This window comes from Tachypleus tridentatus, chromosome 13, assembly GCF_004210375.1.
Source record: "Tachypleus tridentatus isolate NWPU-2018 chromosome 13, ASM421037v1, whole genome shotgun sequence".
Lineage (NCBI taxonomy): Eukaryota > Metazoa > Arthropoda > Merostomata > Xiphosura > Limulidae > Tachypleus > Tachypleus tridentatus.
The window spans coordinates 192,104,708-192,129,721 of record NC_134837.1 but is presented as its reverse complement, the minus strand read 5'-3'; the positions used below and the strand labels follow the sequence as shown (position 1 = coordinate 192,129,721).

General features: G+C 33.1%; 1 protein-coding gene across 1 annotated transcript in view; it reads right to left on the bottom strand.

The window, feature by feature from the left end:
- Positions 1 to 1,828: 1,828 nt before the first annotated feature.
- The window catches only part of LOC143237627 (sodium-dependent nutrient amino acid transporter 1-like), a 39,317-nt gene continuing 16,131 nt past the window's right edge, over positions 1,829 to 25,014 (bottom strand). Inside the window, exons 6-16 of the mRNA XM_076477091.1 lie at positions 24,791 to 24,834; positions 23,208 to 23,340; positions 18,974 to 19,108; positions 18,273 to 18,376; positions 15,543 to 15,670; positions 12,374 to 12,489; positions 11,177 to 11,305; positions 9,669 to 9,768; positions 7,976 to 8,076; positions 5,097 to 5,288; positions 1,829 to 4,631 (exon numbers count right to left, since the gene is read on the bottom strand). Coding sequence (XP_076333206.1) covers positions 4,476 to 4,631; positions 5,097 to 5,288; positions 7,976 to 8,076; positions 9,669 to 9,768; positions 11,177 to 11,305; positions 12,374 to 12,489; positions 15,543 to 15,670; positions 18,273 to 18,376; positions 18,974 to 19,108; positions 23,208 to 23,340; positions 24,791 to 24,834 — 1,338 coding nt within the window. The 3' untranslated portion in view covers positions 1,829 to 4,475. The remainder of the gene's footprint in view (positions 4,632 to 5,096; positions 5,289 to 7,975; positions 8,077 to 9,668; positions 9,769 to 11,176; positions 11,306 to 12,373; positions 12,490 to 15,542; positions 15,671 to 18,272; positions 18,377 to 18,973; positions 19,109 to 23,207; positions 23,341 to 24,790; positions 24,835 to 25,014) is intronic.

Below are 25,014 nucleotides of genomic sequence, written 5' to 3'. Positions count from 1 at the left end.
TCGTCCATAGAAAAGATTAGCTTCCAGCTTCTGAAGAGACTAACGTAGCACTTAAGTATTATAAGAGATTTAAATCAAAATATTTTAAAATTATCTTCTCTTTAAAGAAATGTGGACCTACGAAAGATGAGCATAGCTCAACAAAACTTGTTTTAATGATTAAACATGCAAATTTTATGGGAGGGGTTCATCATTGTCAGAAGTTTTCTGAAAAATGTGAGAAATTCAACCCCACTACACTGATCCTTTTTGTTAAACCAGTGAAGTGATTTAAATCATGACGTCATAATTAATCTGCTCAAAGAATCTATTCAACTTGAATCTCACCTGATCTCAAGTTTCGTTTTTTCTGGAAGTTTCTACAGAGTCTAGTAGTAAACATATATATACTCGTTAACAATGACAAACCGTTGTCTAGCCCTACTTGCCTGTGAACACATACAGTATACTGCCCTCTGGTGATTTACTGTTAGGAACAGAAATTCAAATTCAATGGGTATATTTATTGTTTAAAACTTGATTATAGAAATTTAGTGTAATTTGAAGTGTTGTAACATCTAATGCATTTATTATAGACTCTAATTTTGGATGGAATTTTGTTACGTTTACTTATGACACTAAAGAGCGGAAAAATACATTGAAAACACCAAAAATAAGTGACATATTCGTATCTTTAAGTCATTCTTCCTATATCTCAATCTTCACATTAAAAATGCACTTCTATTTAATACAATACTAACAAATTAATCCACAAGTCTAATATTTCACTTACTTACTAAAAGTAGTGAAAGTAGAAATATTTTAAGTTTAATCAAATACATATTCCTAAAATTTGGCTTCTCCTCTAAAGAAAGTTAAAAAGATTATCTTTGAACTGAAAATGTAGTTGATTTACCAAACTGAAAACGCGCTCTCCATAAACCATAAATAAAGTTGTATTTGAAAGAGTCAAAACTCATTTATGTTATCACCACGAGATAGAGCTTTCCATGGACTGTTACCTGTTTTTGTTTGTTATAATAGAAAATTGAAAACTTTGAAGCTTGAAATGCACTTTACATTAAACACACATTTCTGCTAAAGTAGTCAGAAGTTTGTGTTTCTTTAAACGAACCAAGAAATACCCCTGTAGGTGGCAGCAGTTTAGCATGAGACATTAGCTAATTGGTAATTAAGTGTCTAATTACAAAAAACGAGTACCTTTATGTAATCGGTTTCAATCCAGTACAATACGTTTTAGATGAAGTTTAGTTATAAAGCGTTATTTTTACTTCTAATACTTGGCACGTGGTGTCATAAGAAAAGACTGCTAATAAATTGTTCTACGTACCGCCGTTTGGATTAGTAATACAAATTAAAAACAATGATCGCACTAGATGGCGGTAGTGAGCTATGTACTTAAAAGCATCTTTAACCAAGCCTAAAAGCTCCTATAGTGGCACAGCGGATGGTCTGCAGATTTACAACACCAGAAACCAGGTATCAATACTCGTAGTGGGCAGAGCAAAAGTAATCCATTCTATAGCTTTGTGCTTAAGTTGACTAACAAATTAATTTCAAAAAATACTTTTCAAACTATGAATCAGTTTTTTTTTAACTTGTAGAGTCCAGGTTATTTTCCTATCTCATTCTAAAGTCTATTAATATATTAAACTTAGTAAGTGAATTTTTTTGCGCATATAGAGTTTTGACAAACTACCTTCTTTTAATCAACAAAAGTGAGAAAATATTAACTTTTTTTCAAAGGTTTTCGTATATTTTCTATTTGCATTTATTTCGATAGAATGGATACATAAATATTTAATCTTTTAATTATTTTAAAATCACATTGATATTCTACAAGTTTTATTTTCAAATACGCATTACATAAAAAGCATAATACTGTTTCACCATTCAATTTATTCATTTATGGGCAGCGTGTGCTATGCAAACTATAAGGACTTGAACCCTGGATTTCATTGTTGTAATTTCATAAACTTAATGCTCACCCGTAATGGATTAGGTAGAGATAATTCATTAATAAATTTCATTGTCATAAATCACATTTTATTGTACAAATGTTTCCTTGAATACTTAGTATTATATTCTATAGAACTGAAAATGGAAAAGCGCCATTGTTATAGAACTATAAAATGAATGAGCGCCACGAACCCCCTCCCACTGACACAGCGGTTTCTATACCCATGGTGGATAAAGCACAGATAGCCCATTGTGTAACTTTGTGCTTAATTACAAATAAACAGACAATGAGCGCTACTATTACATCTAAAACTAGGGTTAGGCAACCTCGGGCACTTTTGGAGAAAATATTTGTTTACAAAGAGGAATGTCAAACAACACTAGTGTTAGATTTGTGTAAGATTATTAATATATGAAAAACAAAAGAAGTATTTAAAATGCTACTGTATTTTATGAATTTACAAAATACACCGAAAATACATCTTTTCTTTAATTTAAATATAACAAATTAAATCATTTTAACTATAAACAAACTGTGTTACTATATTTGGGAAGGAATATTGACCAATCACACGTGAGATTGTTCTCGTCTGTAAACAAATAATTACACTTGCACGTAGTGGTGTTTCCTCCGTAAATACATAATTATATCATTCAGCTTATGTTCACGTAACAACAACTAATGAATCTGGGTAATCTTTGGCTTCGTTGCCTGTTATCTGGCATAGTTTTATTTAAACATGATTGTGACAATATAAAGTACCCTTTTGACACTGTTTGAAAATTTACTATTCAAATACCGCAATAACTTCTAATATACTTTAGAAAAGACGTGTGACTGACGTAACGTTTAAAATAAAAAATACATTCGAGTAATTCTTCTTTAGTTTAGTGTTTTTCATCATAACTTCAAAATACACAAGCCATGGGTGGTAGAAATCTAATTTGATTATTATGCACAAATACTTATCATAAGACGCTGGTATGGGTATTAAACCTTTAATGAAAATAAAGTCTTAATACTTTAAATAAAGTCTTGTGAAAAAAAAATTACTTCAAATGGGTTTCTCGTCATCATGGATTACTTTCACAAACTTGAATATTGTACGTTTGTACTAGCAACATAAAACTTGTTATAATAAGTTAATAGTGATTCATAATATAATAATGCTTCACTTGAAGAAATAACTGACATGTTGTAATAAGTTTGTTTACATTCTTCTAAGTTTTAATGGAATACCTAAACATACACCTTTTTATATTAATGTTTAATTTTTTTCTTTTCCGTCAAGGTCCACATTTTCCTTTGTCCTTATAAATCGTTTTTCACGTCTTCAATGTTTTATTATATTACGGGATTTCCTTATGATTTATTTACAATCACATGTGTGTGTCATTTGTATTAAATATATTCGTGGATGTGTGTTTATGCTCATATATACATTTTAGTATTTATAAATAATGGTTATCTGTACCTATACCTCAGCAATGCCTATTGATAATTCGCTTTATAACTATCATTTCGTATTGCTTCATTAACTAATCTAACTGATACTGTACCAAACTGGGAATCCAGTGATCCAAAGTATACGTCCCTTTACCGTAAAATTGCACTGCGCACCTTAGGGCAGTATGTACATTAAAAAAAATCAGGACCAAATTTATCTTCTTCGATTAAAATAGGTTAAGAGTTGGCGGTAGGTAATGTTAACCACTTGTCTTCTCTTTAGTCTACAAGCTCAAAAAGCACAGGTGGTTAGCATACCTTGTGTAGCTTTGCGTGAATATGCGAACAAGTAAATTAACTGCCGGCACTTTTACCGAATAAAAACAAATTCCGTCACATGTATCACTTCAATATCACATTTTCAAATTTGATGGCTCGTAAAACGAAGAATAAAATATTGATGACTGCATATTTAAACGCACGTAAAAACAATGTGTATTCTGAAACAATAGAAATATTTAATGCAAATACTAAAAAACCTGTCCTAACTTTTCACGTGTCTCTTCGAGTAAAGCAGTGTATTTATGTTTTTAGTTAGCACACTTTTAGTTAATAAAATATGAGTGGTTTTTAAATAGCAACGACCTATGTCACATATCTATTCATCCTATAGTGCTCAATAAGCAATAATAGAATTAATGAAAATAAGTGTTGCAAACACTATTAAAACACGAGGTTATATCAAAACGTGTATATACACAGGGCTAATAGGTGCAGTCTGACGTACGTAGGAGTCAAATATAGCAAGTGGAAGTTTCCAAGACGTATAATGAGGAATATCAGTTTATACCAATGAGCCACCTTGATGTCTTCTCGCACAAATAAGTCTTAATGTAATTTTCATCACTAACAAAGCAGTTCCGGAATTTTCTTTTAAAAAATGGTCCTTGCTAAAAAATTCAGTAGCTCTTGTAAACTACACGCACTTACAAGCTGCTACATCAGTTATGGTTGACCTTTATACCAAAAGCACATTCATCGGTTTTACGTTAAAGCTAACAAACTGACTTCAAACGTCATCCGGTTTAAAACTAGGGTTAGTATACTGAGCACTTTGGGTTTCTTGTTCTTTTATCTTCTTTTCGTTCCACTTCTCCCATTCTTTCCGTAAGGTGGGGTTTCTAGGACCCCATTCTGGTGTAGGCTGAAAAGTTAACTTGAATTTCTGCCAGAAAATGAAAATACCTTTTACAAATTATAAAATGTAGATATATAAATGCCTTTAACAACATTTTGATTACTTTTTTGTCTGGAATTGTATACATCATAAAGCCGTAAGAGTTTAATGAAAAAATACGACAGGTTTCATGTCTTATTTTTTTCAAAGTTATATGAAAAAGGCTTTTAGATTGAGAATATAAGCTACTGAAATAACAGCTTCGTTTGAGATTAAGTTTTCAATAGACAGAAACTAGAGGATATTTTGAACTTTAATATAAGCAACGGGATATGTCACATTTAAATAAAAGCCTTCATTTATGCGATACAAAAGATGTTAACCAAAATAATTAGACAGTGTCTGTTATATTGCGTATTTTTAACCCTCAATTAAAATTACAGCGAAGGTTAAAAAACAAGTAAACAAAAAACAGTGAGAACATTCCTTTAAAGTTAAGTAATCGAAACTTACCTCAAGAACGGTTGACCCCGGAGCCTTAACTACTGTTACAACAAACCAAAAAGGAATTTGAATGATACAGAGCATTGCTAAAATCCAACCGATCGCTGTTCCCCAAGCTGGCATGATTAATCTATCATTACTGTCATCTTCTTTTGTAGCATTGCCTATCGCCAGCATGACTGTACCATATCCGTAGATGAACTACGTACGAACAGAAAGAAGCATTTTGTAACAATGCATATCTAAACCACATCCGTAGATGAACTACAAACGAAAACAGAGGGGTATTTTTACACCACGTACAACATTATAATGTTTATATTCTGGATGATTTCTTTCAACCGATAATTTTAGTAAACGTAAAAAAGCATTATCTCTTATTCTGAACCAATCAGTCGTAAAATGTTTGAGACAAAACTTAATATGTTGCACCAACACCGAATGAAGGGATTTATTGGCCCTAGACTTTTAAACTTATGGAAATATCTTCGAGACAGAACCTCTACGTGCAATACATTTATAGTTATAGCTTGAGGTCCCCTAATTAGTGTGAGGCTCTGGGCTTCTGCCCGGTAAGCACATGTCTTAATCCGAGATTGTGTAATACACATTTCACGATACGTAATTAAGAATAAATATATCTGAAGAAATTTTTCGAAATATTTTCAAAATATGTAAAAAAAATCACTCTTTTTTTCATTGTTTATTAACTTATACATAAACTAGTGGCTCTCGTGGTCATTTAAAGAAGAAAATACATATTACTGAAAAGAAAAAAGAATAATATTTTTTATAAAATCAAAGAAATCTGTTCTAACAAAAAAATACTTTTTTTTTAAAGGAAACTAACATTCCCCTCGTGCATACGCCTTAAACTGGAGGACTCATAACGTTTGATTTCGGGATTCCAACCCAACGGTAGGCACAATACAAATAACCTATTACGCAAATTTTATGCGACCTATACGTGAATAACCATAACAACAAAAACGATCTTTCAGTACTTACGTGTAATTCAACTTATCTTAACAATAACAAAAAAAAGTTTTTCAGTACTTACATGTAATTCAACTCACCTTAACAATAACAACAAAAAGGTTTTGCAGTACTTACGTGTAATTCAACTTACCTTAACAATAAGAAGAAAACGGTCTTTCAGCACTTACATGTAATTCAATTTACCATAACAATAACAACAAAAACGGTCTTTCGAATATAACTCGGAATTTGCAAGGGACGTTATAAGGGCAAGGGGAAGAAGAGTGGGAAGTTGTTAGATGAGACCTTATGGACTGTGGGTTGCTTCTAGCACGCATAGCATAAAAATACATAATAAGCAAAGAGATAGTCATGACATCCTATTCAGTTTGTCCTATAAGCACAATTTTATGATTTAAAATTAGACAGTCAATTTCTGCATGTTAACACTTAATAACACATCACAGTTATTATTACTTTTACTGTAAAATCCACTTTCCCCCAGTGGCTCAGCGGTATGTTTGCAGATTTAAAACGCTAAAAACCAGGTTTCGATACCCGTGGTGGGCATAGCACAGATAGCCCATTGTGTAGCTTTATGGTTAATGCAAAACAACAATAACAACCTGTAAAATCATACAAGTCTCTACGTCCAATTCCTTCTGAACTTGGAATTTTTCCTTTGAGAACTCGAAGCAAGCAAGATGTGAAATCAGGCATTTTTTTGTTGTTGTTGGCAAATTTTATGATAGAAAAAAAGGGTACTTTGAAAGCGATAGTGCAAGAACTTGTGTCTGTCTCGTGTACATTACATAAGTTGGGTTTCACTTAACCTGTGGCCCGGCATAGTCAGGTGGGTAAAGGCGTGCGACTCGTAATCTGAAGGTCGCGGGTTCACATCCTCATCGCACCAAACATGCTCGCCCTTTCAGCCGTGAGGGTGTTATAATGTGACGGTCAATCCCACTATTCGTTGGTAAAAGAGTAGCCCAAGAGTTGGCAGTAGGTGGTGGTGACTAGCTACCTTCCCTCTAGTCTTACACTGCTAAATTAGGAACGGTTAGCGTAAATAGCCCTCGTGTAGCTTCGCGCGAAATTCCAAAACAAACAAAGAAAATTCACTTAACCAAATAAAATGTCATGAAAATATTTTAAAATTGAGGTCTGTATTATTCACAATTGAGTCCTATAATTACTCAAACCTAAAACTTTTGTATTCATAAAATATGTGTTACTTTACACATTCTAACACCAAAATAACCTTCTGCAAACATTCTAAATAGGCCAAATTCCGCTTAAGAAATTGCATCTCTTAGAACGAAAAATAACAGATTTTACTGAATTTTGAATACGACGAATCACATCACACAAATTATAATTCCACATGTTATAAGGGAGGAACGGAAATCACAGCTATCGAAGAAAGAAAGGTGAGCACGACATTGAGACCGTTAAAAATATTTTAACTCATTCTCAAAAAAACCAAAAGAAGACAAATTAACTTGTACTGTATTAGTTATCACTGTAGCCAAAACAAGGTTTAGTTTACCCACCCAGGTCAGATGAATACATATTATACTACACTGAAAAATGACCAAAACATACAAAATTACTTAAATATTTAATGCAATAAGACATGTCATCAGAAAATCGTTATAGGAGTGTCTCGAAATTACGTCAACAAAACTATCGGACTCTTATGATTTCTGGACACCCTTTAAGTAACAGTTAAAGTATGGAAAAACAAGAAAACAATTTTTAATGGAATCTCAGTCCCAAATTTTAAAGTAATTACTCATAAAAGTAACTTAGATATAGTGCATATTTTAATTTACAATGAACTACCTTTAACTAGTTGCTTACAAACAAATTACTTGCTGGATTCCAAAAGTAGGAAAAACAATCCTTACTATAAGGGTAACTGGAGCTACTAAAATCCAAGTCCATTTCCAGAACCATCCAACGGGACTCCCAAGCATAAAGTGGATGTCAGAAAGTAATCTACGGTAGCCTGAAAAAAAGGAAAATGAAACCAGCCCAACAAGAAAAACAGAAATGTGCCAAACAAAATGAAAACCTATAAAACAACACAAAATCTAAATATGTAACACAATTAGAGATAAAATGTGTATGAAATATTCTTGTTTAGAACAGAAATATTACACTAAATATTAATAAATTATCCTAATATAGTCATAAAGTGAGCACTTGTATGTCTGGTAACAATGATATGGTCAGACCAGTTGAGGATATAATACCAGCGGCAGACTTAAGGCTGTGTGAGCCCAGGGTCTAAACATTTTTTTAGGCTCTACATCCCTTGTAATTTTGTATAGAATAAAATTATTAGTGGGCCCTTATTAAGACTATGATCCTGGGGCTGAGCCCCTTCTAGCTCCTACCTAAATACGTCATGGTATATTACAGAATTGAAAACTACAAAGACAGTTCACGATGACGAGAAACCCATTTGAAGTAAAAATATATCTCAGGACGGCTGGTATGGGTACTAACATTTTTACTAATAAAGCAGAGAACAACGTTTCGACCTTCTTAGGTCGTCTTCAGGTTAACAAAGAGAGATTTTGCAACTGACTGTTGTTGGCCACATGTCTTAGGAACGAGAGTGTAAACGTGTATGGGATTGTAGGGGACGTTGCAGTTAAATGTTAGGTTATTAATTAGTATAGGTATAAAGGTGTTCCTTTATATTGGTTTAATTTTGGTTTTAGTTGTCGTACAAGTAGACTTTATTTGACTTTGCGTTTCTTTATATTTGCTTCCCAACTTAGCATCTTGGTGTTTTCTATGGTTATGCTGTGTTTATTTGATTTGCAGTGTTCAACAATGTGTGAAGGTGTTTTTTTGTGTTCTTTGAATCTGGTTTCCGTTTTTATGCTTGTTTCTCCAATATAGAAAACGTGACAGTTATTGCATCATATGTTATAAATAATGTTGGCATTGAGTTTGTCAGTGTAGTTTTTACATAGTGTGGACTTCAGTTTTGTACCTGGTTTTAAAATAAATTTGGTGTTTACTGGAATTGTGACAATTACATAAAAATATAACTGGTAAATGAAAAAATATTTATCGGCGGGGTCCATATGGACCCCAGGTGTACTGATGAAGGTTAAGCCTAACGAAACATTTCCACTTTTAAGGCTTAGCTAAATGTGATAAAATATTAAGCTACGGGTGATATTTTTCACAATCTGTAAATCAGTCCTCTCTCCATCTAACATCAGAGGACGTGAAAAAACACCATTTCAGTCTACAATAGGAAAATGTCCAGAAGGGCTTTCAGTTCAATAAACAGGAGTTATCAGGTCTTTCCACGAAAGACAGAACTTTAATTGTATTTTATATTCACTCTGAAAACGTCAAGTTATGGATATAAGATCATTTTATAAGACTAACATCATGTGTAACCTGACGTTGAGGGTAATAGCATTTTCACGCCTTAATTGATAGGCTAGAAATTTAATATTATAAACAAGATATAAAAAAGATAAACTAATTTGCTCTGACTCAAACGTGACTTATAAGTATTATATCTATGATAACAAAATACACCATTCATGTCTTCATCGTTCGTATTCTTACCGTATATCCACATAATACCAGTAATTTCCAATACGGCGTACAAAAACACTGCTGCCCCTACCCCGTAATTATCCAATAGATTTATTACGTGTTCTCCAGCCTGCAGTAAAGAAGATTTTCATTGTATTACTGAATATGTTTTACACTATTGTAGTGTTGTGACAACTCACTATATATATACACACACACATTAGTTTTATCATTTCAGTGAAGCCTAATAAATGAAAGTTATTATAATCGCTCCAATCACTTCAGAAAAATCCATATTGTTTGATTTATTATCATTTTATCTATCACAAAAATACGATATCCCATAACCCAAACGCTTTCGAAAGGTGGATCTTTCTTCTTTAGGGGCAAACTAGGAATGGCCACGTAAAACAAAGTGTTAAATGACGTGAAGTTTAAGTGACGTCATGCAAGCTACCGTGGAAAACCATACATGATTTCAGTAGTTTTCGATGTATTGTCATAAGTGTTTCTCACTTCCGGTGCAATAATACCAGCAAAAGAAAAAGTAAAAAGTTAGGTGTAAAGGAGTAAAAGATGTAAGTTACATAATCATCCCTAGTTTGTAAGTTACATCCCTAGTTTGTAAGTTACATAATCATCCCTAGTTTGCTCTTGATCAAGAAAGGTCCAACTTTCAAAAGTTTTCGGGTTGTACGGTGACCTATTTTTGAGTTAAATTGATTTCTTAATATTACTCCTGTCACTTTAGAGATACCAAATTAGTAAAGACTGTTATTATCACTTCTATCATTTCAAAGACGCCTAACTTGTAAGAACTGTTCTACTCCTTCAGAAAGGCCTAATCAGTAAAAAAAAAACGTTATTATCACTTCTACTATTTTAGAGAGGCCTAACTTATAAGAACCGTTCTCATTACTCCTGTAAAGAAGCCTAATTAGTAAAAACCATTATTATAACTTCTACCATTTCAGAGAGGCCTAAGTGATAGGAACCGTTGTCATACGATTTGCAATTAATATATATCTTAACCCTAAATTCGGGCATATTGTGTGGCATATTCTTAATTTAACAATTAAAACCATTACAATTTGTATGCTAGCCTACTGGGACTCTTAAAAAGAAGTTCTTTTGTGTCCCCTTAATCTCTCCCTAAAAAATATTAATTGCCATTATTTCCAAAGACTAAAAATTTGAATAAACACTGTATATATTTCAGTTTCTAGTCACATCCTTATAGCACAGCGCTGCTATTTTTATCAAAACACACATACTATAATGTATTACTCTCAGTAACAGATCAGCGCATGCGCACTGCAATTGCGTCTTGCAACTGCAGTCTTTATACGTCCGTGCTTTGCTGAGTGATATGGTTCAGGTAATATGTTTTTGTAGACATACTCTACAGTTTTTGTTCTGGCATTGCAAAAAAATGTTTTATGTCTTCTAGATTTCTGATATGCATTATATATATAAATATATGAAAGGGTATTTTAGAGTGGTTAAAGGTGAGAGTTCACATCTATGTTGTTACACACATTGGTTGTCATTGGAAGACCACAGATGAAACAAGCTAAACATGCACTTAAAGCCATGAAGCTCTTCTTTTGATGAAGATGAGGGAATTCATCTTTGATTGTAGTTACAATGGCTTCAATATGTCCAATCTGAAACAGAAATAAAATAAGTTAAATAATAACTTCATCAACGAAAGGTTTAAGTATGCTAGACTCGTGGTGCTTCCTTGCGGACATGTTTCAAATTATAACTTCAAATAATATACAGTTATAAATAATATATATATATAACAAAATAATTATTGCATGTACTAAGTTTTCTTAACTAATTTTCTTTTCGTTTGTTTCTTTTTCTTGCTTTTGTAATTTAAATTAATGTTCCAATATTCTTTTACATCAGCTATATTAAAATATTTGTTATGAAAATAATTTAAACGTCTTCTGTACAGTTCTCACAGAAGCTTACTTTACTCTCTCCAATGGAACAGCGGTGTGTTTGTGGTCTTAAATCGCTAGAAACCAGTTTTCGATACCTGTAGTGGGCAAAGCACAAATAGCCCATTGTGTGGCTCTGTGTTTAATTATAAAACAACCAGTCCCTCAGTAGCGCAGTGACGCGTCTGCAGACTTAAAATGCTAGAAACCAGGCTTGGATACCCCTGTTGTACACAGCACGGATAGCCTATTGTGAAGCTCTGGGGTTATTACGAACCAAACAGGTTACTTTAAAGTGGCTCAGCGATAAATGTTACGACTTATCACACTCAAAATCGATATTGATGCCCACTGTTGGCACAGTATAGATAGCCCATTGTGTAGCTTTTTACCCATCAACAAATTAATTATATGATGCCAAAAAAAAAATACAAGTACGTGAGCGCAAGAAAAAAAAAAATATCTGAGAAGGGAGCGACAAAGTTGGAACTTACTAGAACTACTCAGTGTAAGAATACACATCTGTCGTCAGCGTTACGCAATTCTACAATCAGATGATTTATTTTATCAGAATTATTTCTTTTCACTATATTTTAGGCAGTCAGTTTTATAAATTATCTGTCAAGTTTGCTCTAAACGATTAAACAATCTTATTGGAATACTGGCCACTAATGATAGTTTTCTCCTCACAGGCATATGGCTTCGATATATGAATTATGGTATATATATATATATATATATATATATGTACGTACATTTAAAATGTATCACATATCTACTTACCGCACTTCCAAGCCCCAACATGTATAACATTATAAAGAACAGTACAGCCCAGAGCTGTGGAACAAATGGTGTCTGGCTAAGGGCCTCCGGATATGTGATAAAAGCCAGGGTTAATCCTAGAAAGAAAAGACAAATGACATTTTATTAGTATTGTTGTATTTTATTACACACTGTAAAATATATTAATAAATAATATTAATAATATATCAGTAATTATGTTTTCTCCAATACGCGAAGAGAGAACAAGATGAACTAAGAAACAGAATATTTCTGCTTCTACATTTTAAAACACATAAAATCAGGTATTTGTTTAATTTCTAAGCTATATATAATTGGTACGTCAATTAGCAAGAAATGGAAAATTATCCTTACGAAGGATTCTCTTAATTAACAGTCACGGTTTAATCTTTTATTAATATTATAAAGGCTCGTATGTGTATTTTTCTTATAGCAAAGCCACATCGGGCTGTCTGCTGTGTCCACCGAGGAGAATCGAACCCCTGATTTTAGCGTTGTAAATCAGTAGACTCACTGCTCTTCTGGCCAGGTGGTTAAGATGCTCGATTCGTAATCTGAGGGTCGCGGGTTCGAATCCCTGTTGCATCAAACATGCTCGCCCTTTCAACCGTGGGGCGTTATAATATGAAGGTGAATCCCACTATTCGTTGGTAAAAGAGTAGCCCAAAAGTTGGTGGTGGGTGGTGATGACTAGCTGCCTTCCTTCTAGTCTTACACTACTAAATTAGTGACGGCTAGCTCAGATAGCCTTTGTGTAGATTTGCGCGAAATTAAAAAATAAAACCGCTCTCCTAGCGGAGGACAACTCATGAGAATGGGCATAGTTTCTAACTCCAGCATATTTATCCATTTGTTTTACATTTTCGCAATTGATATGAAAAATGTTTCAAGTTTTTAATTTATTATGCCATCAGAACTAACATTTTTTTACGTTACAATTTACCCCGCCAGAAGGGGTGCACATTCGAATCTTCGTCACATCAAACATGCTCGTCCTTTCACCTGTGTGTTATAATGTTACAATAAATCTCATTATTCATTGGTAAGGAGTAGCCTACCAGTTAGCAGTGGGTGATGATGACTAGCTGCCTTCCCTCTAGTCTTTCACTGCTGAATTAGGGACGACTAGAACAGATAGTCCCCGCGTAGCTTTGCTCGAAATTCAAAATAAACCAAAGCAATATAACAATAATTCACATAACTAACTAAAAATAGTCCTAATTTCTAAAGTGAAACGTTTATCGACCTCAGATTAATGTAACATAGATATCAACATCCATAGCAATTCAGTAGAAAATTTGAAACGTCACGCATATGTCACGTCAAACAAAATCAGTTGAGAAATTTCTAGGTGACTAAGAACAATATGGAACATCTTAACTCAAGCATTAAGGCAATATCTGCATCAACATCAAGGAATTTTTAAATGAGGCTTGGTCAATGACTCTGTTCTGGTAAAACAACGTTGTTATCATATTTGTCTCGTTCGCTCAAGATCCTTCATCAGGAGTGGTATTTATTTTTCCGTTGAAGTTGCAACCCATCTGATCTTATTGTGACACATTTTGAATGTGATGATTGCTAACAAGAATTTTATTTAGTAATGGAGTATTTGACTGAAAAAAGAAATCACAATGCCAAGGTATGAGAGCAGAATGCGTGTCACAATATTAGAAATAATATATATGATCATTAGGTCTACCAGTTCTTTACAGAGGCAAGATACTCGAAGGCCTACCAGTTCTTTACAGAGGCAAAGTGCTCGAATGAACAATGTTTAGTTTAAAGATATTTCAGTCAGTAAGTTGGAAAACCATTGGTTTAAAGGATAATGTGCTAAAATAAAAGATAAAGCTATAAAGTTTTGGTGAATTAGTAACCTGCTAGCTGCCTGCTCTCCCTCTAAATGTCTACAAAAACGTAGGCATCTAACGTAGTGAACTTACTACTTGTAGGACGAAAGTGTGCTAGGTGTTTACTACTTCCTTTATATAATAAAATATCGTCATTATGTATTCAATTTTCGTGCATACAAGTGTAGATTGGCAGGAGCGCTCTTTTAGATTTCTATGTTAGAATTTATAGATAAAAAACAGTTTATTTTGGGAGTATTTGCTTTGATTATTTCATATTATTTAATAACCATTCAATAATCATAAACTACACATTTTATACGTAACGAATGAAATTAAGCACAGACGGATAAAGCAACTTATTTCACAAGAGGAAGGCTGCTGTAAAAGTCGGCCACACTATAAAGGTGACCAGCGATATTATCCACTGACGTGGCAGTGCGTGGCCCAGTTATTGGTGTGCCACATTGTAGATTCGAAGTTTGCGCCTTATTACCATAAAAAAATTGTGCTCTGCATTTTAGAGCTGCAGGTACGTTGTGAGAGAAGATTGTCAAAGCTAAAGTAGCTCACGAGTTGGCGGTGAGTAGCGCTGACGAGCTGCCTTCCCTCCACTTGACCATTTCAAAGTTAGGAACCTATTGCAGATAACCATCGAATAAAATAACTGAACACCAAATACAACAAACGATGTCTTCTCAACTGATACCTCGAAGGAACAGTCTTTCTTATTTTCATATTCGAATAACAACTGTGACGTAGATAGCACATGCGCCTTGAGATTAATAGAGTTTTATATATAATGCTATGTTTTATCATCTCGAACGGATTTTTCAGCGACTTTCGGACTTAGAACTTTTGTATCTGTTCCAGACATTGTGGTTATATTTGTTATTGAACAAAAGTTGTTTTCTCTATGCTTTAAGGTGTGTTCTGCCTTTTCTTTGCTCTAAGCTCAGTCGAAACCAATATAACACAGATTAACTCTGCAATGCATTTTCTTTTTGAAACTAATGTTATCTTACCGATCCAACTGGATTACTCCAAAAAGAAATAAGTTTAAAAAAAATGGAATATCATGGTATTAAAGTAAAATTTGTAATATTTTTAAAAATTCCAAAATGTTAAAGATACGCCCGGATAATTATGTGTATTATTGTCTCTTATTATTAACACTTGATGATTTTCCATTACACAATTTCTAAACTGGAAAGTAATGTTAAGGGAACATTGTAAATTATCCAAGAGCCTTTTTTCCCTCTAATTAACAGAATATCCTCAATATATAGATATCTTACCTGAATCTTTGGCAACAGTGCTGATATCTTGTCCCAGATCGTGGGCTAATGTTCCTAATACAGAGAAAACTACAGAGCCGGCCAGCACACTTGTAAGCGTATCAGCCACACTAATTATTAGCGCATCTCTGAAACACATCATTCACAACTTAAGATATATGCTCGTTACAAAGTAATATAAACAAATCCTAAACAAGCAATAAAAAAAATCTCCTTCTTTCGATTAGTGTTACAGAAAACAGAATTGTAGCTAGTATGTTTTTAACAAAGTTCAGAATGTCTGGTATTTATACGTGACGAACGAATCCTGTTGATTCACTATTAATTTAACTTTTCTAATGATATATTTATTGATACAATACTCTTATAGTTCCAGATTTACCTTTAGGTCCCAAAATAAAACCAAAATACACGTGTTTTAACACTATGTGTTACTTATATGAAAATTAAAACTTATGCATTTTGGAAAATTTGAATAGAAATGCCTAGTTTTCACTGTCGTACAAATTTCAAAATCGTATGACAAATGCTCTAAAGACAATGCATATGCCCATGGTGGAGTGCTTTAAAGACAATATATGTGCCCATAGAGGGGTGCTCTAGAGACATATATGTGCCCATAGAGGGGTGCTCTAGAGACATATATGTGCCCATGACAGTGAAAAAGTTAGGGTTAAAACTTGTACAAATACAAAATGTTAAAATTCGTTAAAAAGTTTGATATTTATTAAAAAGAGTTGTATATTTCAGCAGACAAGACGAATAATGCATTTATAGTTACATAACTTGCCACTAGGCCTACAACTTTCGTTCATTTTGGAGAGTTGACTCACCAATAAATAACTGAGAAAGGTTTATACGTCCCATCACGTAGTTTTTATTAACGTCATTAACTATGAAGTAATTGTTAAGAAAAGTTATAACAACACTTTTTTTAAGTTTATCTACAACTTAGCAGTTGTAGATCTTCAAAGTTGTCATGGACTATTTTATTAGTTACTACCTGATTTACCCATTTACCTTATCTTCAAAGTTGTCATGGACGATTTTATTAGTTACTACCTGATTTACCCATTTATCTTTTGTTTAAAGTTGTCATGGACTATTTTATTAGTTACTACCTGATTTACCCATTTACCCAAAGTTGTCATGGACTATTTTATTAGTTACTACCTGATTTACCCATTTACCTTATCTTCAAAGTTGTCATGGACGATTTTATTAGTTACTACCTGATTTACCCATTTATCTTTTGTTTAAAGTTGTCATGGACTATTTTATTAGTTACTACCTGATTTACCCATTTACCCAAAGTTGTCATGGACGATTTTATTAGTTACTACCTGATTTACCCATTTACCTTATCTTCAAAGTTGTCATGGACGATTTTATTAGTTACTACCTGATTTACCCATTTATCTTTTGTTTAAAGTTGTCATGGACGATTTTATTAGTTACTACCTGATTTACCCATTTATCTTTTGTTTAAAGTTGTCATGGACTATTTTATTAGTTACTACCTGATTTACCCATTTACCCAAAGTTGTCATGGACGATTTTATTAGTTACTACCTGATTTACCCATTTATCTTTTGTTTAAAGTTGTCATGGACGATTTTATTAGTTACTACCTGATTTACCCATAAGCTTTATCTTTAAAGTTGTCATGGACTATTTTATTAGTTACTACCTGATTTACCCATAAGCCTTATCTTTAAAGTTGTCGTGGACTATTTTATTAGTTACTACCTGATTTACCTATAAGCCTTATCTTTACTATTTTATTAGTTACTACCTGATTTACCCATAAGCCTTATCTTTAAAGTTGTCGTGGACTATTTTATTAGTTACCACCTGATTTACCTATAAGCCTTATCTTTAAAGTTGTCATGGACTATTTTATTAGTTACTACCTGATTTACCCATAAGCCTTATCTTTAAAGTTGTCGTGGACTATTTTATTAGTTACTACCTGATTTACCTATAAGCCTTATCTTTAAAGTTGTCGTGGACTATTTTATTAGTTACCACCTGATTTACCTATAAGCCTTATCTTTAAAGTTGTCGTGGACTATTTTATTAGTTACCACCTGATTTACCCATTTACCTTGTCTTTAAAGTCATCATATATTGTTATATCTATTACCTGACTTACTCGTGTACTATGTTTCAACCTGTTGTCACTGACCTGAAAGTTATGTTTGGAGTGTGATATAGGTTACTGATTTACCAGTGTAATTTGTAAAAAAGAATGAGTGTAAATCAATCAAGACATGTCCTACGTGTCATCAAGAAACATACCACTGGACTGAACGATCAGATAGTATCTGATGCATCCCCCCACTGGCCATATCAAAATTATGTACGATTACTTGTAACTTGATATTTTAGAATAAAATCAATAAATGAGAGTTTAGTCATACATGTTTCTTTTCTTTGTTTCTAAATTAATTCCATGAACTTTACATTGCAGTAACAAGGAAAAGTTTACTTGGGGTTGGGTTTAAGTCACTGTTACTTAGTCGATCATACCTTCCCCACCAAAAAATCCTGTATCTACCCCTGGGTACATTCTGTTGAAAGTTGTCACTTCGAAGTGACACTTCTCTCCAGGTATATTACCTCTGTACGTTCAGTTAAAAGTATAACACCTGTCGCCAGGTAGCTTACCTGTGTATGGTCTGTTAAAAGTTGTCACTTGAGTGTAACATCTGTCGCCAGGTAACTTACCTATGTACATTATGTCGAAAGTTGTTGTAACTAGCGTACATGATCAGATGTCCAAATCCGGTGTTAAGTGAAAAGAAACTCTGTTCGCAAGCCTTATACCAAACCTATTTCAGAAATAAATCCAATTCTATAATGCTGGTTATATGTATAGTTTGCCGGATTACATGATATTCGTAAAGTGACCTGTTTCATTTAAAGACATAAAGAAACATCTAAACTCTAGTTTAAGAAAAACAAGCTGTAAAACATCATTTGAAACAAGTAAAACACGTGGATAACTTGGACTAACAAAGTTATGTGAAAATTATTATTACAGCAGTTTATTATACCTAATCTTTATCATTGTTCAAACAAATAAAACACATGGAAAACTAGGACTAACAAAGTAATGTTAAAATTATTATTACCGCAGTTTATTATACCAAATCTTTATCATTGTTTAAAACAAGAAAATAGTGGACAAGTAGGACTAACAAAGTGATGTGAAAACTATTATTACCGCAGTTGATTATATCAAATCTTTATGTTACAAAGTGTACTGCAAAACCTATTTGAATATAAGCTTAATAAAGAAGATAAAAATTACACACGAAACTCTATTACAATGTTTCTTTGTTTGTAATTAAGCGCAAAGCCACACGGTGGACTATCTGTGCTCTGCCCACCACGGATATCGAAACCCAGTTCTCTCTATTACGCACCTCAATATCGAGTAATTTTTTCCATTCTGGCTTGAAAAAAAACACAAGTCCTTCCACCGATCCTTGTTTCTGCATGGCGACTGCGAGTAGAGAGATGAGTACAATGTATGGATACGTTGCAGTGACGTAAACCACCTGTTAATAAAATACGAATGAAATGAACCAAACTGTTCCTGAGTTAGAAAAATAACACGAAGCAATAACGAAAAGAAAAAAAAGGAAACGTGTCTTTTCCATATAAGGAAATAGTAAACGCACAGCGAAGATACGTTCACATGATTTTTATAAAAATATAACGAAATGCATTCAGTTAGTTTTTTTTTAAGCGTTACAGGTTGACCAAATTGAGGTTTTTGAGTAATTGAGTGATATAAGTCGCAATTATGTTATATGAGAATATATATATGTATAAATGTTATAAGTCCTTCATTAAGGTCATTATTTTTTAAGCTGATTTTTTCAGGTGGTAAATTAAATAAAAAATAACAGGGTGTACACGATCTACAGTAAAATAACAGGGTGTACACGATTTACAGTAAAATAACAGGGTGTACACGATCTACAGTAAAATAACAGGGTGTACACGATCTACAGTAAAATAACAGGGTGTACACGATCTACAGTAAAATAACAGGATGTACACGATTTACAGTAAAATAACAGTGTGTACACGATCTACAGTAAAATAATAGGGTGTACACGATCTACAGTAAAATAACAGGGTGTACACGATCTACAGTAAAATAACAGGGTGTACACGATCTACAGTAAAATAACAGGATGTATACGATTCACAATAAAATAACAGGGTGTACACGATCTACAGTAAAATAACAGGGCGTACACGATCTACAGTAAAATAATAGGGTGTACACGATCTACAGTAAAATAACAGGGCGTACACGATCTACAGTAAAATAATAGGGTGTACACGATCTACAGTAAAATAATAGGGTGTACACGATTCACAGTAAAATCTCCCACATGTTTTCTATGGTTAACTGTTCTTGTTATTTTAAACTCGTTATATAATCATTTTCAGCTCTGACATTTTTTACTTGTTTAGGTTAGCTTTAGTTAATGATCAGGGCAAATCCTGGTATTGCTAAACTCTAGGTATCACAGTGATAAAAAGTACAACAAATAGTGTGTGTGAAAAACATATAAGTCTATTTATTTACACATGTATTTTTAAAAATTATTTCCAATCCATTTAGATATAACATCGATTTTTAACTTTGAAATGATCAGTTATTTTATTATTACGAATTGTTCAGGGTAGAGTTGATTTTAGAAGCTGATTAACTATGGGGCAACCAGTTAACTTCAGATTATAACAGATAACTTCTCAACAGTTCATTTTATTCCCTCTACTTAGTAAATATATTAGTAATGCAAATCAACAACATTTTACACATAAGTTCATGTTATCTCTTTCCCATTGGATGTGGGGATGTTTTGAGACATCAATCTGTATCTGGAATAAATTGACTCGAATGTGGACCTTTAAGGAAAACATATCTTGTAGCTACTGACTAAACACTTGCTCTTTAATAACGTATGACCCATCTTTGAGATTAAAGTCATCACAATGTGTGAACATGTATCACTCGGGCACATCCACTATAATCTCATCTTCTGAAAATAAACAAGTGATTAAATGTAATTGGTCAGGAGTTTACAGTTTCAAATCGATGATAGGATATCCAAACAGTTGCCGAGTTGTATCTTGATAGGTTTATTCAAAGTATTTATACATGTTGGAAACTTTTGTCTCACTAAAACATTCAGCTGAGACTTGTCTAACATTTTTTAACAAAATGATGTTTTGAAAGTTTAAACTAATGATTTGCACATTTCTATTGTTATGAACTAGATTCTGTACAGTATAAAATACAGATAAGTTCAAATGGTGACCCCTACGTCTAAATGGTTGAGACTCTCGTTTGTTTTCACCACGATCACGCATAAAATTGTCAGTTATAAAAATATTTGGTTTTAGGTTGTAAGTAATCGCGAAAAATTTCAACTAAACTTTTAATAAAACAAAGGTTGGGCATAGTTTACATTAAGTTAGATACAAGTGTTGAAATTCACTATAGAACTATACAGTGTTTACTGGAGTATGGTAAATAATGCTATAATCATTTGATAACACCTCAGCTAACAAACAGTTTTATCACTTCCTGTTGGACCTGACACGTAGCAAGTAAAAGAGTGCTGTAAACAGTAATTCGTCTTAATCTACAATAATATTATATACAATTAATTTATATATACGTATACACAAGAATCAACCTCTCACAAAGTAAAATAAATAACTTAATAATCATAAAGTAGGGTGTAAAGCTCAGATAAAATGCATTTTTGGTGTAAATATTGTGATTTTTTTTTTACTTTCTGATATGTTAGTAGCATCTTCATATCCTGACATATTTTCCTATCATTTGTTATTGTATTAGCATGCCGATAAAGTATAAAAATATATAACAGTTTGATTTTCACTGAAGAGAAGTTTAACTTTTCACTGTTAATAAAATTTAGTGTAAAAACCCTCTAATTTCAGAACAGGGCTCTCCATCTTCATAGTTCACCACAATGAAATTTTCATTGAGCTCATCTGTAAGTTAACTGAGTTAATGATCTAAAGATAGATCGTTAGTTTCATCAGAAAATTACACAATACTATCTGTGTCATAGTGCAGTAAAAACAGACCTAATGGTTCTAGTGTGTGGTTTAATTTCAGGTGAACATTAGCCATTGTGAAAGCTGTCAGAAAGATGTGTTGTCAGCTTTAATATCAGTGATCATATATTGATCTTTACTTATAGGTATTTATAAATTTGTTACCTCAATTTTAAACAATTCATCTAATGTTAAATATTTTTTACTCTGATCTACCTTTACAGTACTTGACAAGACAATGCTAGGTGAAAACTTAATCTTGTATTTGAAACTATCTAACTATGTAAAGATTATATTGACTCTGACCTTATCTTCAGATTTTTAATAATGTATGGTCTTGTCTGGTACACTATGTATGATATCATTAAAGAAATTTCAAATATTTGTGAGAGGCTGCATATTTGAGTCTTTTTAGAAGTTATATTACAAGTTGTAGATATGACACTAAATTTTTAAACTTGTTTCATTGAAGTTTTTGTATCCTTAAAATCATCTGATTGAACAGACATTTCTTTTCCTTGGTGTGTGATTATTTTCTTTCTCAATGAATGTAATCTGATTTTCAATTTTTATAGTGTAGTTAAACACCTGAAGGTATGATTTATAAAACACATGATATTTTCTTTTAATCTGTAATTACGTAGAATGATGTTCTGTCAAGAACCTGAACACATCTGTTACTTGTTTAATCTATAATTAGATATGTGAGGTCTATACAACCACGCCTATAATTAACATCTATTATTATCCCATCTGATTTATATATAATGAATGTAGGCTCCTGTTAAAATCTTGTTATACATCTCTCACAGGAAGTTGATAATGTCCTGCCCTGTTTCTACTCTTTGTGGTTAGTTATATTATCTTAATTACAAATACAACTATTATTTTTGCTTTATAATTGTGCTTCATGAAATTCAACTAACTCCTTTTCAAACTATAATTATCTACAAGTATTTCCAGTAATTGGCATCATATCACGAGAAGTTGTCATTCTATGTTGTAATTCGATATTACAGATTCATACAAAACTAGAATAATGCCTATAATCATTGCCAATAATTGATGTTATGACCTTTTAAAACAATTACAATTGTCAATAATTGTTGTCAAGGCTTTTTAAAACTACAACTAGCTCCATTTATTGTTAATAATTGGCGTCACGTTCCATAATTACTTGTTATTTTTATAGTCTATAATGGTTGTTATGGTTAATTAATTGCTTCCTCCTCTCTTATACTCTCGAATACTGTCGTCACTTCCGTATTCAAAGTGCCGTACTAAATACTGTCAAGGCAATATACTAGTTGTTTATAAACAAGTTACAACACATCATCATGTTCCAGCATTTTATACTGATCAAGCTTTCTGAAAGGGTTCTGAAATGTTCAACTACTGCATGTGCCTAAGAAAGTAAAGAAAGCATAACTTTTATCTTTTCTATGCAACATAATTGGTTTCTTTTAAGGCTCTAAAAGAAGCGAAACTTTAAATGACTCAAGGAAATTTGGGGCTACAAATATCGCACACAAACATGTGTTTACTAACCTTTCCAAGTGACTGAACACCTCTAACAGTTGCTAGAAATACAATGGTCCAAGAGAGAAGTAAACATAAAACTAATCTCCAGTCCATGGTCGACATGTCCTCCAGATGTGTTACTTGGTTTAACACATATCGTCTGTTCAGGAACAAAAATTAATATTAACATCTCACTCTGTCGTGAGCTTTACTATCTATTGTTGGTATAGATAAACAAGAACATAGTTTTAGTTTCTCCATCCTTATTTAATACAAACAAATACAAGTGTATGAGATTAACATCTTATTATTCGTGTAGTTTAATATCTATAATCCATATAAACAATCAACATAGTTTTAGTTTCTCTATCCTAATTTAATACAAACAAATACAAGTGTATGATGTTACCGTCTCAATTATCGTGTAGTTTAATATCTATAATCCATATAAACAATCAACATAGTTTTAGTTTCTCTATCCTAATTTAATACAAACAAATAGAAGTGTATGATGTTACCGTCTCAATTATCGTGAAGTTTAATATCTATAATCCATATAAACAATCAAAAACATACGAGAGCTGTTCAAAAAATACGCGGACTGTTTGAATTGCGCGGCTCCAGTTGGTTCCAGGGGAATCCGCTTGGTGTCGCTAAGTTCGCAAAGATCAGCTGATTACGACGCCATTTCCCGATTGCAGATATCTTCATTAGTGTATTAGCTAAGCGGTTTTAAGAGAAGTGCGATTTTTTCGTTTGGCGGATTTCAGAATGAATGACCTGAAGGAGCAACGACTTGCTGTGAAAGTTTGTGTTAAACGTGGAAAATCTGCCACAGAAACTTTTGCTATGCTTAACACGGCTTACGGTGATGTTGCTATGAAGCGTACGGCATGTTTCAAGTGGCATGAACGTTTTAAGGATGGTCGACAGTCCATTGAAGATGATGAGCGTCCTGGACGTCCTTCCACGTCAACTGACGACCTACACGTCGACAAAATCAACACCCTGGTGCGGGCAAATCGACGTCTGACTGTCAGGGAGCTTGCTGAAGAGTGTGGGATATCAGTTGGATCTTGTTACGAGATTTTACCGAAAATTGAAGATGCACCGCGTTGCTGCGAAATTCAGCCCTCAGAACTCTTGAGTTTTTGGCCAAACACTCGATCACTGTTCCTCACCGCCCCCCCTACTCACCTGACCTTGCTCCTTGCGATTTTTTCTTGTTCCCCAAACTCAAAAGACCCTTGAAAGGAAGAAGAAGATTTGAGACGATTAAGGCAAATGCGACGAAGGAGCTGGAGGACATTAAAAGAAGCCAAACTGTTTCAACGAAAACACCGTTGGGATAAGTGTGTGCGCTGGGGAGGAGAGTACTTTGAAGGGGTCCCAGACCTGTAACTTCTAAATAAAGTACATTTTGTTTTATGACGTCAGTCCGCGTATTTTTTGAACAGACCTCGTAGTTTCGATTTCTCGGTCTTATAGTTCAGCAGTTCTGAAGAAAGCTACTTAACATTAACATTATATTACAGTAAAGAAAAGAAGAAACATTGGTTTAACATTATTCTTAGCAAGTTGCTTATTAAGAATCAGTAACGCCATCATACCTAAAATATTGTTCCGAAGCAGTTTGGTTCCTAACGGAGTCTGTCTGGGAAAAATAAGAGTATATTTAATTAAAATATAGTGAATAAAGAAAGTAACGTGTTTGTTTAATCATACGTTGATATCAATAGAAACTGAGAAGCAAGGACAACTTATATTAAACATTTTTATATCAGTTTCAATTATCCTTTGAATAACTCTGAAACTTTGAGTGTCGAAAATGGAA